Below are 13,519 nucleotides of genomic sequence, written 5' to 3' on the forward strand. Positions count from 1 at the left end.
CGTAGAGAGGGATAGAGTTTGTCAGTGCAGAAAGGGCTGAAAGATACGAAGGAGAGAGAGAGAGAGAGAGAGAGAGAGAGAGAAAAGAAAGCAATGGGAAGAAAGTGAAAGCTGCCGCTGCTTCTCAATCTTTAGATCTCTCTCTCTCTCTCTGTCTCACCCACACGAGCGCCCCTTTTCCCTGAAAACTCCCCAGAACCAAAAGCTTCCTATCTTCCCCGTCCCTCTTCGATTAATTAAACAAAAACAAAAGTATATAAATTTTTAAAAAAGGAAGATGACGAATCTCCGTGGTTACATATTAGTCGTCTGAGTCAACTCACCCCTGAGTCATGGGCTGCTGCGAATCGTCCTTTCTGACAGGACGCGACTCACTGCACAAGACCAATCCCAACCACCACCACCATCACAAGAGCAACAACAACCGTCTCACTCAGACCAATAATGGCCCTTCCCAAACTTCCAAGGGAACGGATTCCGTTGGCGGTGGGGCCGGAGGCGTCCCTGATTTCTCGGAGTTCTCCCTGGCTGAGCTTAAGGCTGCCACCAACAACTTCAGCTCCGATTTCATCGTATCTGAAAGCGGTGAAAAGGCCCCCAATGTGGTCTACAAAGGTCGACTCCAAAACGACAATAATCGCCGATGGATCGCCATCAAGAAATTCACCAAATTAGCCTGGCCTGATCCAAAACAATTCGCGGTATGTTTTCTTTTTTCCCAAATCATTGAATCATTTCCATTTTTAGGTTTTCAATTCTGCCGATATTATATTGTTTTCTCTTTGTCATTCTTTAAAGGATGAAGCTTGGGGTGTTGGAAAGCTGAGACATAAGAGAGTGGCGAATTTGATTGGGTATTGCTGCGATGGAGACGAGAGATTGCTTGTGGCCGAGTACATGAATAATGATACCCTTGCAAAGCATTTATTTCACTGTATGTTCCTATTTTAGTTACCTTTTTTTTTTTTCTGAACAAAAACAAACTAAATTTAATTCAATTTGAGTGCAATTATTACTTCCTCTGACTTAGCTGTGTTGGGTGTTCATTGATGTGTTTCATTAAATTTGTTTCCACCTAATTAATCCTCAAACAGTTAGATCCTGCTTATTATCTTAGTTCTTATTTTTCAAGTAATTCAAATGGCATCATATGGTTTTGCCATATTGTCTAATGGAAGCATAATTTTTGGTTTACTCTTTCCTTTAATGTTTTCTTTTTTGGCTTGAAGATCATTTCGGTTCTTTACTTGCTTGACAGGGGAGAATCAGACTATTGAGTGGGCTATGCGGTTGAGAGTTGCTTTATATTTAGCTGAAGCATTAGATTATTGTAGTAGTGAAGGTCGTCCATTGTACCATGATTTGAATGCATATAGGGTTCTCTTTGATGAGGTATGCAGCAAATCTCTTTTTCTTTTTAGGTATTGGTATTTGTTTTATACGGCGAATTGATAACTTTATTAATGGTTTTGGCAGAATGGTGATCCTCGACTTTCATGTTTTGGCTTGATGAAGAACAGTAGAGATGGGAAAAGTTATAGTACCAATCTTGCATATACACCTCCTGAGTATCTAAGAAATGGTAACTGCTTTTAACTCTTTTTATTATTTTATTTGTTTCTTTGCTCTCATTAAGAGAAAGAAAACAATATTCTTCCTTTGCATTGTATGTATCTTTAAGTTTGTATATATAAATCTAACCAATCTTGCATATACACTTCCTGCGTATCTAAGAAATGGTAACTGCTTTTAACTCTGTTTATTATTTAATTTCTTTCTTTGCTCTTATTAAGAGGAAGAAAACAATCTTCTTCCTTTGCATTGTATGTATCTTTTAATGTGTGTGTATAAATCTAAAACTTACTTATTTAGTCAATTATTTTGAAATGTTTAGATTTGAATTATCATTCATATTTTCTCATAAGATAGAGGGGAGAGCCTTAGCAGAATTTTATGCAAAACCACTGAAACAGACTTTTTGTGAACACCTGTAGTGAATGATCCCTGCCATATTAAGTATGATAACATGTGTATTATGTAAATGAATGAAACATGCTCTGGATAGATTGATTTTGATTTGATTAACTTATTAACATCTGTGTTCTAGGAAGGGTTACTCCTGAAAGTGTTATATTCAGCTTTGGAACTGTCCTTTTGGATCTTCTTAGTGGAAAGCACATTCCTCCAAGTCATGTAAGTAATTATCCTTTTAGTACTCTTTCGTTGCTTGGAAAGCTGTAATCTATGTACATAATGAAGTGATGGCACTATTTTAGCTGCATATAATTCGGTGGTTAAACCTAGGATGGGGATAGCTAAGGGAAAGATTGAACAATCATTTAAAATAGGGTTCTTATTTGAAAGTGTTGGATGTATGAATACCAAAGATTTGTGATTTCTCACAGATGGTCAGATTATAACTACATGCATTTGGCTTTGTTTTGATTGTACATCATTCAATTCTTGGATATGATAACTCCACCTGATTTATATATGAAGATTCTTCATGAAGAATAAGGGATAAAAATATCATTTCTGTTGCCACTTGATTTTTCCTGTCTTTACTTCTACCTCCTACTTATTAATATTTTCGAAGTTGTAAATTTTGGAGTTTTATTTTTGAAAAATTTCTGTATTCATATTTTATACGTATGCAGGCTCTTGATATGATACGGGGTAAAAACATTCTTCTCTTGATGGATTCTCATCTAGAGGGAAACTTTTCAACTGAAGAGGCGACAGTGGTCTTTGATATTGCCTCACGATGTTTGCAATATGAACCAAGGGAGCGGCCAAATACCAAAGATCTTGTGACTACACTTGCCCCATTTCAAAATAAACCTGATGTGAGCCATGTTTCGTACTCCTTCACTCTCCCTCCAAATTGCCTCATTTTTCCTTTTTGTATGCATTTATGGAAATCTTGTTTGCATTTGCAGTTATGTTCTTATGAAAGATTAGAATTTGTATTTTATCTGACTCTGAGGATCTTGAGTTGTCATTTGCAGGTTCCGTCTTATGTGATGTTGGGAATTCCCAAGCATGAGGAGGGGCCTCCTACTCCTCAGCACCCTCTGTCTCCAATGTTTGATGCCTGTTCCCGGATGGATCTCACAGCTATCCATCAAATTTTGGTAATGACACATTACAAAGATGATGAAGGAACAAATGAGGTAACTGTATTGTATGAATATAGATTTGTGGATGCCTATCTATTATGTGGTGCTAAATCCCTTTTGATGTGGACTGGTTAAGCTATCCTTTCAAGAGTGGACTCAACAAATGAGAGATATGTTGGAGGCAAGAAAGCGTGGAGACATAGCATTTCGTGATAAAGATTTTAGAACTGCTATAGATTGTTATTCTCAGGTATATATTCCATTTCTTACTGGGATGAAAAGATGATGTTCATGCAAAGCAATTGCAAGGTCCCAAAAGGCCTAGGGACTGTTGACCCAATTAATGTACTTCATGGTGCTTCTGTTATTTTTTCAGTTGGACCCTGGGGATTTTTGGCTCAATAGAAAAATGAGGGTGGGGAAGTTTAAGGTTTGATGAAATAAAGCAAGCAAATTGGAAATTTGAGATCCTTATTGCTTCTTATACATCACGCATTGGAGTATGTTTTGGCAGCTCAATAGATAATTGGCAAAAGGAAAAAAATCGATAGCAATTTTATGCATTAATGGTTAATCTGATCCCGTTTTCTTTGCAGTTCATAGATGTTGGAACCATGGTTTCTCCAACTGTTTATGCACGAAGAAGTCTTTGTCATCTTCTCTGTGATCAACCAGATGCTGCCCTTCGAGATGCAATGCAAGCACAATGTGTCTACCCTGACTGGTCCACAGCATTTTACATGCAGGCTGTTGCCCTGGCCAAGCTAGACATGCACAAGGATGCAGCTGACATGTTGAATGAAGCTGCTGCACTAGAAGAAAAAAGGCAACGGGGTGGGAAAGGATCTTGAGAAGTTCCAAGTCTGGGCTCTGTAATATTCTTTTGTAAGGTGCTAGATCAATTGTTGTTGCTGTTGTTGTAACCAAACATGTGAGATTCATGTATGATGGAAATTCGAATTGTGGTTTCATGCAAATATAGCATGTCATATCCGGGGAGGGAGGCACTTTTTATGCACTGCCATTACCTTTTCTTTCCTTTTTTTTTTTTTTGGTGATTTTAATGAAATAATTGATTTTGCTGATTATAGTTTTTTCTTTCCCACGTATTTTTCAGGAATGTAGCCGAGAAAAACTCCAAAAACAAGAAAACTAAGGTGCAAATCAACGTCTCACTGAAGTCTCTAAGCTAATGGAGCATACAGAGTTTTCCATGCATGAAAAATAGCTTCACAAAGTGTGAAAATGATAGTACAGCGGCGCCTGGCGATAGCATTATGCTGTAAAAATCATTTACTCAAACCAGCCTGAAGAAAGGAGCATAAGCTTGTAGTAATGCCAAGGGGGAAAAGAGAACTTCTCTTGTTAGAATCATTCACTGATTTTAGGGTCGTTGTTGTTAATATAGGGGGATCTGTGTCATAAGAAAATGTCATTTTCTTCTATTTCTTATTATCACGTCACTAAATTTAATAATAAATAAAAATGCCACTGTTCCAATTTTCATTTCCGCATCATAATTTCAATAAAAAAGTGCCACATTGGCACCAAGTATCGTGTAGTGTTGCAGCCTAATCTGACGTTCTTTGATTACACGAACAAAAGTGAAGAGATTTTTCCCAATGAAAGTATACAGATCAATTAGATCATTTCGTAGTAGTACGAGTACCCAATGGAGTCTTAAACCTAAAATATACAATCTAAGAAACATATAGCTCAGCTTTTCCATCAATGAAGAGGCTCATGAACTCTTCCCCATCGACAGTTTCTTTCTCCATCAGAAGTTGAGCAAGCTTGTGGAGAATGTCAATGTGGGTTGTGATTATCAGCTTTGCCCTTGAATATGCAGTCTCTACTAGATCCCTTACCTCAGCATCCACCACATCAGCAGTTGCCATGGAGTAGTCTTTTTGAGAAGACATCTAGAATGGAATTACGAGTCAGATTATGCAAAAGGCAAGAACAGAAGCTGGTAAATGACATGACATCATGCACGTAACGGACATAACTACTAGTACTTATTAAAATTAAAGAACATCACCTGTTGACCTAGGAATGGATTTCCGCCAGGTCCACCAATTGCAACTTGTCCAATCTTTTTGCTGAATCCAAATCTTTCAACCATCTGCCTTGCCACTCGTGAGACTTGCATAAAGTCATTTGATGCTCCTGTTGTGACATTTTCCTCACCAAAGATTACTTCTTCGGCAATCCTGTACAAGTAATGAGAAGAAAGCTCTTTGAATAAGATTATAAGATGGATAGAATAGAAAGACGCAGGCAACCAACAAATACAGTTCTTGCAGTTCCTACCACTGGTGACAGATTTTGGAACTAAAAATATTGGCCTTCTTTTTAACATAGGATTTAGTTAGGCACAAATCTTATCTGATCATCCTATCTCATCCAACACCAAACACAGCCTATGATAAGTTGGGCATGCTCCTCACACCAATTTTTTAAGACTGAGATAAAACTTGAGTAACTAACCTTCCGCCGAGTGCAACAGACATCTGGTTCTCTAGGTAGCTTCGGCTGTATAGACCAGATTCAAGCCTCTCTTCACTTGGAGCAAAAAAGGTAAGGCCACCAGCTTGACCTCGAGGAATAATAGAAATCTTGGCTACAGGATCATATTCAGGCATAAGTGCACCAACTAGAGCATGGCCAGCTTCTGCAAATTGAAGTGCTTACTGAAAGTCAAACACCCAGCATAAAATCATAGACAAAGAAAGAACCAGGGAACAAATGCATACCATGATAGGCAACCAATTTCTTCTTCTCATCTGAGACAACAGCATTTTTCTTCTCTGGTCCAGCAATGATCCTCTCTAGAGCATCAGATATCTCATCTTTGCTTATTTCCTTGAGATCACGCCTAGCTGCAAGAATGGCAGCTTCATTCATCAGGTTCTGCAAATCAGCTCCAGTGAAACCAGGGGTTCTCCTTGCAATCTTTTCAAAGTCGACATCCTTAGCAAGTGCCTTTCCCCTAGAGTGCACCTACAATATAAAAGAGCATGGATCAAGAAAGACTCAGAGAAAGGGTCAAAGGTGAGCAACTCAACAATGTAAAAGGATAGATTTCATGAAAAAAAAATCAAGTTTAACATGATTCTGCCATTAGAGCAATAGATTTCATGAAAAGAAAAAAGGATCTACTATGTTTTTAAGGTTGAAGTACTTTCCTCGCAAGTCGCAATGCAATATTGGAAAGCTTACTAGGAAATACTAACCCTGCTACCTAAGAAGGCATTACCAGAAGTTCGGAACACAACATAGAACCAAACAAATGGTTGACGGTGAGTGTTCAAGCTCCTGACAAATTATCTACGGTAAATTTCTAAAGAACGATAACAAAGATTTTGAAAGAGCAATTCATGGAGACTTGCAATTCTAACTGAAAGAGAACTGGGAACTTTATTTGATGTTACAACTCTAACATTATTTTCCAAGTGGACGCATTCCTTTTACTCAATTATGCCAACTACAGTGAAAATAGTAAAGCAAGCAATAGTTGATAAATGGCTAACCTGAAGAATCTTCACTCTCCCAGCGACATCAGGCCTATCAACTGTAACCTGTCGGTCAAACCTGCCGGGCCTCAATAAAGCCGCATCAAGAACATCCGGCCTGTTAGTTGCTGCCAAAACAATGACACCCGAATTCCCCGAAAATCCATCCATCTCAGTTAACAACTGATTGATGGTTTGCTCTCTCTCATCATTTCCTCCTCCAAGACCCGCTCCTCTCTGTCTCCCAACAGCATCAATCTCATCTATGAATACAATGCAAGGCGCCTTCGATTTTGCCTTCTCAAATAAATCCCTCACTCTGGACGCACCTACTCCAACAAACAACTCCACAAACTCTGAAGCTGCGCATGAGAAAAACGGCACCCCGGCTTCTCCTGCTACTGCTCTAGCCAATAGCGTCTTTCCAGTACCAGGAGGGCCCACCAATAAACAACCTTTTGGGATTTTAGCTCCTAAAGCTGTGTACTTGTCTGGGTTCTTCAAGAAATCAACAACTTCTTGGAGTTCCAATTTTGCCTGCTCAGCTCCAGCTACGTCAGCAAAGGAAACTCCAGTCTCTGGCACTTCCTGGAACTTGGATTTGGATCTTCCAAAATCCATGGGTCCGCCAAGCCCACCGGGGCCACCGGGCCCACCTTGAACCCGACGGAAGAGGAGGAACAATCCGGCAAAAGCAAGGAAAGGGAAAAGCAGATTCCCAATAAAATTGAAAAGCCCATTACCAGAATCACCCTCGGATACCGAAATATCGACGCCATTCATAGCTAAAATGTCGATAAGGTCAGGGTCATTGGGGACAATTACGGTGGCTCGACGGCCATCAACGGCGGTGAGTTGGAGGGCAGAACCGTCTTTGCTGAACCTGACTCTCTCCACTTTCCCCTTCTTGACTGCGTTCAAGAACTCGCTGTACCTCCATTGGCTGCCTTCTGGAAGATCAGAGGATTGAGATTGAGGCTTGGGAGCAGTTAAGAGGAGGTTTTGAGAGAAGGGTGACTGGTTCAATGGGCTTGGTTTGGTTGGCTGGGCTTCGATTACGGGCGGGGGTGTGGGCGGGGCGTTATCAACGGCCAGTGCATGTGCGGTTACCGAAGAGAAGAGTAAGGCAGCTAGAGACACAGTGGCATGAGATTGTAGGTTTTTAAACGTTTGCTTTGAGTTGGCTTTCTTGTTGATGATAGATTGAGTTGTTTGGAACGTTCTTGTTTTTGGAGTTGGTGGAGACAGCAAGAGTTGGGTTCCAAGGAAGTTTGATGAGAGCAAGGTGTCGGCCATTGATGGCATGAGAGTCTGAGAGTGTCGGCTTGGTCTGGGATTCCGTTTATTATTAATAGCAGGCTTTCGTTATATGTTGAGATGGTGCGTGAAACTGAAATCAGTAAATGTGAATTGCAGGAAACCAAAATGATGTGTAGAGCGGGTTGATTTGATTATGAGGTTCTCCGTTTGACATTTGATTTTCGGAGATATAAGAGAGTTGGATAAAGAAACGCCATGGACTTGGATATTGCAGTGTTTGCAACTACGTGTTCATCATGTTATCCACTCGTTTTAAATATCTTCTTATTCTGGTAACTTGAGCTTCAGAAATAGACACACGATACATAAGCTTCACATTTTGAGCGCACCAAGTAATATTGCCAAAGAAACCTGGTTTTTTTTTTTTTCTCTTTTGGAAAATCCGAGGAAGAAATTAATACTTCGTACTGAACTAAGAGCCACAAAATTAAAATAAAAGGTTTTTTTTTTTTATTCATTGGATAGTGGATAGGATATGAAATGAGGAGGTCTCATCTATTTTTTTTAAAAATTATTTTAATCATTAAATAAAAAAGTTAAAGAAAGATGAAAGTTTCAAAATTTGTAATCCTGAAATTCTTCAAACCAAAATATTTTGTTAAACTATCTAACTGGGCATTATTAAAAATCGAAAAAAAAAAAAAACTGACAAGCATTAGTTCATATCATTCCCGGTTGGGCCAAAAGCCCAATATTTTTAGTAGTCCCGGCTGTATTTCAATAACAAATCCCTAAAAGACCGAAACAAAAATATCTGGTCGTAATGGTTCAATGTAAGTGGACTGCTGAGCCTTCAACAAATGGCACCATGAAATAAGATTTTGAGATAAGAGGCTCAAGTAGGTACTGTGTTGAAGTGAAAGATTCTTCTAATTACTAATATCATTCAGTATAGAAGCCCAAACTCTTTTAACTCTGGGCTTTAGTTCACTCCAAAATAATGAATATTGGGCTTTGGTGCAATGGGAGTATCTGAACTCATGGACAAACGTACAGCGACCCGATTTTCTTCAATTCACAGTTTTAATATCCAAAACCATAATCTCGTGATAAACCGTTGACTTAAAACCCCAAAATGGAGCCCCCCCAGGACACCCCCGACAATCCTAACGATGTCGTGTCCGAGGACGACTCCTCACCGGAAAACACCAACCCGGAAGACTAATAAAACCCTAATACGATACTCGACCTCGCTATTTTAGATTCTGATGCATTCTCTTTCTTACGGACTATAAATTTTGTAACTAAAATACAAAAATGAAAGAACAGAGAAAGGAATAGAGAAGAAGAAATTTTAAGGAGATGGGAGATTCATTTCATTTCACATAACAGAATCCTTACAATTCTCATGCTTCTATTTTTAAGTTGGTTTCACAACAATACCAACTGTAAACTTCCATTCTCCCCACTACACAGCACACTCACTCTCTGTGACAAAATAATAGTTGAGCAATAAGCAAAAGGCCGCGGCCATACAATTGGTAAAATGAACAGGCCCAATGCAAGAATTAAAAACAGCAAGCCCATCACAAAATTAAATACAATAAATTGGCATGTAACAAATACTCCCTCGTTGAAAAACATCCTTGTCTTCAACGATGAATTGCAGAAACTTGTAAGACCAGAAAGAGTGTTAACACCAAGGATTTCATCCATTAGAGCATGGACTGAAGTATACTTGCTGTCACCTTATTTTTCAGAAATTTTTTTCCTAGCTTCTGCTACGTCCTGTTTTTCATGCTTGGAAGATGTTATGTGCTGAACTAGCATATCAGTGAAGCTTGAAGCTAAACTCAAAACACTGTTACAAGCCAGCCTTAGCAATGACCTAAGTTCTGTTATCAGCCAGTCAACTTTGTTTATAACAGCTACAACAGATAGGCGCTCTAGTATCGCATGGCTTGTAACCCTCTATGTGTTTACCATCACTTCTTTAGCAACATCAACCATCAATATGATTTTTGTTGCATAGAAGGCAATCCTACACCAAAGCCTTTGCAGATCAGGTGAAAGGTTTTTGGAGAGCTTAGAGTGTAATCCTTTTAAAACAAGAACACCTTGAGCTGCAACAGCTGCAATTTTCACCTTGGACATTTTACTTTCTGCGATGTCATTATCTAAACTTCTCTTGGAAACATGTGGCTGAAAAGAATTTCTTTCCAAGTCCTTAACATCATTTTGAAGACAGACGAGCTTATTCCTAGTAGAAGTGTCCTCATTTGTATGCACAAGCTCATTAATAAAAGACTTCATATATGAATCCTTGCTGTCTTTGGCAGGATTGTTACACTTTTCGTTCCCTCCTGTTGAATCTCATTTCCCAGAACATCTATAACAAAGGCACTCTTAACTTCAAAAATGGATGAAGTTTTTTTTGGTTTGAAAGGAAGGCAAGTACTATTCATGGAACTTCCTCTTGTACTTCACAAATAAACTACCTGCACAAGATATGTTTCTTCACCTTCTTTAACCACTGACACATTAACCCTCTTAATTAGTGGACCAGTATTATGTAACCTTTTAGCCACAGATTTGTCCTGCCCTCTCAAAATTTTATAACCTTTAGTTCCTACGAAAGCATATAAGGGATTCCCAGCCTTCTCCTCCACCATTATCATTATAACTTAATTCCTCGAACAAAACTTTTGCCTCCTCTAAATCTTCATCCTTGATAAGCCCACCAATCATAGAATTCCATGACACAACAATCTTTTCAAATATGCCATTGAAAATCTATTTGCCTCACAAACTCTACCACTTTCCAAAAATCCACATAACATCGAAGTCCAAACAGAAACCATTTTGTTAGTTGAAACAAACACTACAACACCACTGTTCCTCAGGTCCATTACCAAAAGCCTAAACTGGTAGGGATCATGGACAACAAAAAACTTTTTCCCAGCCCCCAACACTACCATTCAGTAAGCCATTACAAGCTTCCCACTCTCTTTAACATTCCTCAACAAGGAAAGTTTAGCAAAATTTTCGTTGTATACTACCCCAACAGACATAAACCCATTCCATTCAACAAAAGGCTGCAAATTTTTTGATGCAAAAGACCTAACAGTCTAGTGTTCAGCAATCAGCATGTTCAATAACCATTTCGTAATTTAATTCATTAATCTTATAGTCATTCAACACTTGAGATACTAAACAAACCCCAATAAATGAAGGTAAGGACTTACTAGTCATTACGAGATCAATAGTTAAGGACAAGGGCGAGAGGACGGTTGCTGCCATAAGTGATTTTTGCTCAGCTTCCTTGTTCTCCTCCATATGTGTCTCATATTCACTAATGGCTTCACGAATATTGCCCAGACTAACAGATAACTGGTTAAGTTGGGAGCTAACATTTTTCAGGTTGGATCGAATATTTCACGCAATCGCTCAAATATATTGTCCAATCTGGATTCCAATCGTTCCATAAGTTTTTGCAGCAAAGTATCATTAATTTGAAATCTGGTTGTCACCTCCATGGCCAAGATCACAGCTTTGATACCGCTGATGCGTTCTCTTTCTTATGGACTGCAAATTTTGTAACTGAAATAGAAAAATGAAAGAACAAAGAAAGGAATAGAGAAGTAAGCTAGAGAAGAAGAAGAAGAAATTTCAAGGAGAAGGAAGATTCATTTCATTCCACGTAACAAAATCCATACAATTCCCGTGCTTCTATCTTTAAGCTGGTCTCACAACAATGCCAGCTGTAAACTTCCATTCTCCCCACTACACAGCACACTCACTCCCTCCAACTGAATGACAGTTGAGCAATAAGGAAAAGGCCTTAGCCATGCAATTGGTAAAATGAAAAAGGCCCAATTCAAGAATTAAAAATAGCAAGCCCATCACAAAATCAAATACAATAAATTGGCAAGATTCCCGTGACGAATCCTCTGACCTCGTCCCCGACGAATAACCCCAAAACACTAATTCAAATCCCACCGCGCCCGGTCTACCTGTTCGTAGGCACTGCCACAGAAAAGATCCATTGTCTTGTCTCTGCCAATATGTAAAGCTAGGTCCTAATAATAAGATCCATTGTCTTATCTCTGCCAATATATAAATTTAGGTCCTTGGTTTGACGAACTTAAGCTTCAAATTTCCCTTTACCTTGATTTTAACTGTTGTATTGCTTATGGTAGAAAGAAAATGGATGCAAAAGTTAGTTATCATACTTGTTCAGTCAATTTGCCCTCCAGATGTCACCCTGCAACGAAAAATTTAGAGGAACATTTGTACATGTTAAAGGCCTCAAAAGTGACATAAAAAACAATATGCCACAAGTTAAGCGGTCTTTAAGTTTTGTACAAGTCTGTTGATGATATGCTTGAGATGAACAAAATGAGTGTTTGAAGGTCTCAAGAACTTGAAGAAAATTAGAAAGGAACAGAGCTCAGTTTTTCTAGACAAAGGCAGCAATCTAGCGGCTATTATTAGCATTCTAAAGGAAGTAGAAGAAATCAGCCTCTCAGGGCTTGAGTCCATATTGTTTCCATTTCTGAACCAAAGGCAAGGTCAAGGCCAGGCCCTTGGTCTTTGGTTTCAAAAGCTATGCGACCAACACGTATAGCACGTGAAGGATTAGAAGGGAGTTTCAATGAAATGGAAAAAAAAAAAAAAAAAGAATTATGTCCTGATTGCGTTAACCGGTCAGAAGCTAAGCAAGCAAACAATTGCTGAGCAATTGCTGACTTTACTGAAACTGCAAGAAGCATTAGACTTGAGGACCAAGGCCTTGAGGATGGAATAGAGAGAATGTTCAGGCAGCTTTTGAAAACCAGAATCTCTCTTCTTAATATTTTGAGCCAGTAGCAATCCAATTGTCTTTGTTACAATACAAAACTATATCATCTCCAGTGGTGTCCTAATTTTTGAAAGGAATTGCCATCTAACTTTTCCCGTATCTTGTAAATTATCCTATATCATGTGCTTATGATTTGTCAGTACAAATTCATGCTATAATTATCCTTTCATTGATCTCATATCTTTTGTTGAAACACTTTAATTTCAAATGGAGAGATTATAAAAATTTGATATAATATATAAGTTAAGAATTAAATTTAAACTTATAAAATATTTTTGTAAAATAAAATTGTAAGATTTTGAATTAAAACAGATAATATTTCATAAATTAAATATAAATTTTTATAAATAGTATCAAAATAATTATCTATTAAACGAGAATTAAATGTCGTATCGTTAGAGCTACCTTAGATGTAAGTATATAAAGCTGTAAAAGGCTTTGATAACATTTCCTTTACAAAACAAGCTTTATATTAAACCTTTTGTCAACACAAACATGCAAAAAGGTGAAAGTAGAATATCAGCTTTTGGCTTTCGCTGTTGGCCAGAAACTACACTCTGCCTACATAAGTATTATAGCCAAATACTAACAACTAACCGGAGTTTGGTTAAGGTGCAGAGTTAGAATTTTCCTCTTTAGCCAAAGTTAGTTTATAACTACATCTTTGCTATTTCAGACAAAATTATCATTATTGTATTTAGGTAGGCACCTCCTGTAGGACCTGTACCATAGTCTATGATGAATTGTCGGTTTCTTAATTTCCA

The 13,519-nt window shown here is 38.3% G+C and overlaps 2 protein-coding genes across 4 annotated transcripts; one reads left to right on the top strand and one right to left on the bottom strand.

Moving 5' to 3' along the window:
* Positions 1-4,625, top strand: LOC111315257 (serine/threonine-protein kinase BSK1-like). 3 transcript variants are annotated; one of them, XR_016330594.1, is made up of 11 exons: positions 1-701; positions 799-934; positions 1,259-1,392; positions 1,477-1,582; positions 2,108-2,193; positions 2,658-2,846; positions 3,009-3,173; positions 3,256-3,369; positions 3,496-3,619; positions 3,716-4,009; positions 4,237-4,625. XR_016330594.1 is itself a non-coding variant. In XM_022916851.2 (10 exons), exons 1-9 carry the CDS (start codon positions 333-335, stop codon positions 3,968-3,970), a joined length of 1,554 nt encoding a protein of 517 aa, XP_022772586.1. In that variant the 5' UTR covers positions 3-332; the 3' UTR covers positions 3,971-4,009; positions 4,237-4,625. The 3 variants fall into 3 exon arrangements, 2 of the variants coding, with proteins under 2 accessions (XP_022772586.1, XP_022772587.1); XM_022916851.2 differs by lacking the exon at positions 3,496-3,619 and having other exon boundaries at positions 3-701; XM_022916852.2 differs by lacking the exon at positions 3,496-3,619 and having other exon boundaries at positions 3-701; positions 3,716-4,004.
* Positions 4,588-8,256, bottom strand: LOC111315256 (ATP-dependent zinc metalloprotease FTSH, chloroplastic-like). Its single transcript, XM_022916850.2, has 5 exons — positions 6,653-8,256; positions 5,876-6,122; positions 5,610-5,793; positions 5,161-5,332; positions 4,588-5,041 (listed from the first exon to the last, which is right to left on the bottom strand). Exons 1-5 carry the CDS (start codon positions 7,937-7,939, stop codon positions 4,820-4,822), a joined length of 2,112 nt encoding a protein of 703 aa, XP_022772585.2. The 5' UTR covers positions 7,940-8,256; the 3' UTR covers positions 4,588-4,819.
* Positions 8,257-13,519: the final 5,263 nt, after the last annotated feature.

Source organism: Durio zibethinus, chromosome 20 (genome assembly GCF_047325235.1).
Source record: "Durio zibethinus cultivar Kanyao isolate XHJ-2024 chromosome 20, ASM4732523v1, whole genome shotgun sequence".
Lineage (NCBI taxonomy): Eukaryota > Viridiplantae > Streptophyta > Magnoliopsida > Malvales > Malvaceae > Durio > Durio zibethinus.

Excerpts from the sequence above, each read along its gene's own strand:
- LOC111315257 (XM_022916851.2), top strand. The coding sequence starts at position 333 with ATGGGCTGCTGCGAATCGTCCTTTCTGACAGGACGCGACTCACTGCAC. Across the intron at positions 2,847-3,008 it reads CATTTCAAAATAAACCTGAT|GTTCCGTCTTATGTGATGTT; the intron begins GTGAGCCATGTT and ends TGTCATTTGCAG. Across the intron at positions 3,174-3,255 it reads ATGATGAAGGAACAAATGAG|CTATCCTTTCAAGAGTGGAC; the intron begins GTAACTGTATTG and ends GGACTGGTTAAG.
- LOC111315256 (XM_022916850.2), bottom strand. The coding sequence starts at position 7,939 with ATGCCATCAATGGCCGACACCTTGCTCTCATCAAACTTCCTTGGAACC. Across the intron at positions 5,333-5,609 it reads TCTGTTGCACTCGGCGGAAG|GATTGCCGAAGAAGTAATCT; the intron begins GTTAGTTACTCA and ends TTACTTGTACAG. Across the intron at positions 5,042-5,160 it reads ATCCATTCCTAGGTCAACAG|ATGTCTTCTCAAAAAGACTA; the intron begins GTGATGTTCTTT and ends ATTCCATTCTAG.